Source organism: Chenopodium album, chromosome 23 (assembly GCF_948465745.1).
Source record: "Chenopodium album chromosome 23, dcCheAlbu1.1, whole genome shotgun sequence".
Taxonomy (NCBI): domain Eukaryota; kingdom Viridiplantae; phylum Streptophyta; class Magnoliopsida; order Caryophyllales; family Amaranthaceae; genus Chenopodium; species Chenopodium album.
Genome location: NC_137856.1, coordinates 29,177,285 through 29,181,517, shown reverse-complemented (window position 1 = coordinate 29,181,517; position 4,233 = coordinate 29,177,285). Strand labels below are relative to the sequence as shown.

Below are 4,233 nucleotides of genomic sequence, written 5' to 3'. Positions count from 1 at the left end.
TAATATTTTAACTTTACAAAGTAGTTTCCAATTTAATTTCTCAAAAGTAGATGAAAATTTAGTAAAAGTAAATGAAATCAGTCTTAAAGTAGATGAAATTGCCTTAAAAGTTAAAAAAACTGGATTTTTTTTTTTTGAAAATAACGAAATTACGAGAATGTCATACATTAATGAAAGCGGGTGCAATATGAGCCATTAGATGGAGTGTCATCAATGGCTGAGATTAGTTCCTAGTTCCTCATTATTCACCTTGGTTCTCATGTGATCTCAATTCTTTATACTAAGCCAATGACACAAAAGTGATAAGTACAATTTCCCATCACTCTTATGGGATCAAAGACAATACTTGTTCCTCTGTTTTTAACCCTTTTTTTTTTTTTCTTTTTTTGGTGAGATATATAATCACTGTCAAATGAAGAAGATCCATGACTGATCAAGTTAAACTGAGTAATTTATCTAACCTAGTAAAAATACGATAATAACAATCTCGTTGATATTAGGCTATACTATTATTATTATTATTATTATTATTATTATTATTATTATTATTATTATTATTAATAATATGCATAAACTTAAGAAAAACTTTATACATAGGCAGTTATTAATTTATTACAACTGATAAGAAAAACTTTTTTTTTTTTTTGAAACATAAGAAAAACTTTATACATAGGCAGTTGATTAATTTTATTGCAACTTATAGCATTGAGCTCCAATTGATGCATCATGTGTAAGATCCATACCAAATTTATTCTTTATACTAAGCCAATGGCAATCATCAAACAAGCATTTACGTTCGTCAGTTGGTTGGGCCACATCTACTGGGCTCAAAAACTTGGGGCCCCATGCAGGAGTTCCATCCTCAAATGAATTATGGGTCAACCTCCGAATATTCGACCCATCCACATTTGCAATGAAGATCTCCCCATAAGGCTGGTAATGATGTGGGTTTGAGATGGGCTCAGCTGATACCGCAGCATAATCTGAAGTAAACACAATGCTCTTCCCATCTGGACTAAACCATGGGTGATTCGCACGCCCGCCCGATCCACTTTGGATCACCTTATGGAGCCCCGTTCCATTCGGGTGGATCATGAATATTTCGAAGCTTCCACTACCCGGATTCTCACGATCGGTTGCAAACGCGATCCATTCCCCATCGGGTGACCAATTGCACATGGTGTCGGTCCAAGGACCCTCTGTTAGCCTATGGATACCACCCGTCTCACCTTCCTCGGCGTCCATGATGTAAAGATTCTTATAACCCGATCTACCTGACCTAAACACGATCCATTTTCCATCAGGTGATGGTGATGGGAATGCATTATTTTCACCTCCATGGGTTAACTTTTTATAGCTCAAATCATCATCATCCACGTTGATTGAAATTATATCAACTTTAGTCCTTTCGGATGCAAAGTTTGGACCAACACTTGTATAAACCACACCTTTTTTTACCGGGTCCCAAGCAGTTGTAAAAGCCATTCCTTTGTGAACCAACCTTTTATTCGACCCATCATGGTTCACAACATAGAGAAACCCATCATCCAAATCAGCCAAATAAGCAATTCGGTCACCCGTGGGCGAGAAAGACGGAAATGACCCGTCAACCCGAAATATAGAGACATCGGGTACCGAATGCTTAATATTTTCAAGTAGAAGTATTTGATCCCCACCCGTTTCCTTCTCTGTGTTGCCCCCACTCTTACACTTATGGTACCCAACTCGGGTTCCATCAGGCGATAAAAACGGGTTAAAGTGGTGGTTTTTGGGCGAAACGGGCCGGGTCACATCCTTAAACACCTTATTCTTAAGATCAAACACCTCAATATGTCTAAAATTAGATTGAGGCCTTCTAGTAGCTACAACAATAAACTCATCATTACCCGGTGAAGTAGCCGGAGTGAAAGCATGCAAACCCGGTGGTGTGACCCGTTCAACCACCACCGACTCGACCCCAACTTCGCCAACTCGTGGAAGACTCGCCTTGTAAACACTCCACCACCCATCATTCTCATCCCTCCGATGAAAAAACATCGTATGATCATCGACCCAACACGGCCACCCGCCGTGCTCAACAACCTTGACCCGGCCCGACCCGTCTCGAGTCAAAAACACATATATATCTGTCCCAAGCTCCTCCACCTCCCCACCCCACCCTTTCTCACCGAACGAAGCCACAGCCGTGTAAATCCCCGAAGGTGACACTGCGGGGCTAAAATCCGCTACCCCAACCGGTGTCAACCTTCGAGTTTCACCACTAAATATATCCATGGAGTACACCGCTGCCCAACTAGTCCTAGGCACACCCGAATCCTCATGAGTCGACACGTAAACCAACTCTTTCCCTACTAAACTCGGGCTATCCTTCATCGAAACCTTCGACTTCGTTCCGTCTAGTAAATCAACTCGTACTCGATCTCGATCACCGGACTCAAGGGCGAACCTAAACCCGGGTCGACTCCCTGAATCATCAGCAAAATAAACAGAGTCGAGGAAGATACTGGAGGTCCCATTTCGTTCGGTGACGTAAATGATCTGGAGAGTAGAAGATGAAGTGGGTTGATTTAGGAGAGAGAAAACAGAGGATGAATTAATGGGGAAATGGCCATTAAAATTGACTGAAACTCCATCAGTGAGTTTGAGTTCTTGATGATTGGAAGAAATTGAAGATTGAGATTGAGTTATGCTAATTGGTAAAGTATAGATGTCGAATTTGTACCTTGATCTTCCTAGTGTTGTAAAAATTATCGATGATTTTGAGGAAGATGATGATGAAAATTTGCAGAAATTGATGAGATATAATAATATGATGAAATTAAAAATTGGGTATTTCATATTTTATGCAAATTTTGCAAATTTGAAGGTTAATAATTTGGTAGTTGTTGAGTTTATTGTACTGAGATAGTTGATAAATTAATAACTTCAATAGAATGTTTGGGTTTTACAGAAAAGAGGTGATTTTCAGGGTTTTTTTTGTTGTTTTTTTCCCCCAAATTTATGATAGAATAGTGTAAAAATATGTGGATATCATGTAAATTTGTTGATAAGGTTGGTTTTTTTATTAGTGAACATTAGTATGACACTTAGAACCTTAGATAATGATGTATCTTTTATTTTTGTGATTCTAGTACTAGAGTTTTCTTGTAATGGAGATTGATTTGATTAATAATTTAATTTAACAATTATCTTATACACACGTAGGAGAGTATTTCGTAGTTCGTAGAAGATATGGACTTTGGGCAAGAGGCCGAGGATGATAATGTTAATTCAATGGTTATATACTTATATTCCTTTTGAATTTTAATGTTTGCCTTCGTCTGTTTGTTGTTTAAGTTCATTCGACATTCACACTTTAACTAGATTTTGTGATTTATACCTATGATAAAACTTAACATAGTGGGATTTTATCTAAATAGGGTGTTGTCAAGTGTGTTAAAAGAAAAGTGTCAACTAAATAAAAACGAAGAAAGTAGTACATAATAACATTATTGATTATTCTTATAAAGCAAACAAAAAGGGACAAAATTAAGGTGGGTTAGGGTATAGTATGTAGGATATGGCCACATCCATTCATCCATTATGATTCAATTTAAAAATTAATTTTTGCTTATACGGAGTAAATATTACTCTCTCCGTTTCATTTTAATTAAAGCGTTTTTTTTATTTTTTATTTTTTTATTTTTTTTTAAAGCTTTGACCATCATTTTCTGCTGTTACATAATACAAAATGTTAATAAGCAATATGTTATTGGATTTGTTAATGTTTACATTAGAATTTCAAGTTATTATGATTTTTACTAATTCGTAATTTAAAAAAAATTAGGTATTAACTTACGAAAAAAAGTCAAAACGTATCAATTATTTTGGAAATGAAGGTTCATCGATAGCTTAATTGTTTTAACAAGTGAGGTACCAAGATATTGTCTTTTGCAGTGTCTTGCTAAGTGGCAATTTTAAACCTACCACCAATTGTACCTTACTAGGATCAGCCATATACGAGTAACATATTTCCTTATTTAGATGAAGTGAGCTATGTTTTTCGTTCCCTGGGAGTGGAATCGGGTCAAAGGTCTTTTTTACAGCAACAAATGCATTCAACTTTGGGTTGTTATTTCATCTCTCCACTTCTTCCATTGCAAATGGGCCTCTGGGTCATTGCAAGTTTCGGTTTTCTTCACAGGTTTCAACCTGCGGTCTACGTCCATTCCGAGGTTTTCAGTTCATTTGGCA

At 36.9% G+C, this 4,233-nt stretch overlaps 1 protein-coding gene across 1 annotated transcript; it reads right to left on the bottom strand.

Annotated features, from left to right (window-relative positions):
- Positions 1-566: 566 nt before the first annotated feature.
- On the bottom strand, positions 567-3,000 carry LOC145608763 (uncharacterized). Its single transcript, XM_081664366.1, has one exon. The coding sequence runs from the start codon at positions 2,836-2,838 to the stop codon at positions 688-690; it is 2,151 nt and encodes a 716-aa protein (XP_081520492.1). The 5' UTR covers positions 2,839-3,000; the 3' UTR covers positions 567-687.
- Positions 3,001-4,233: the final 1,233 nt, after the last annotated feature.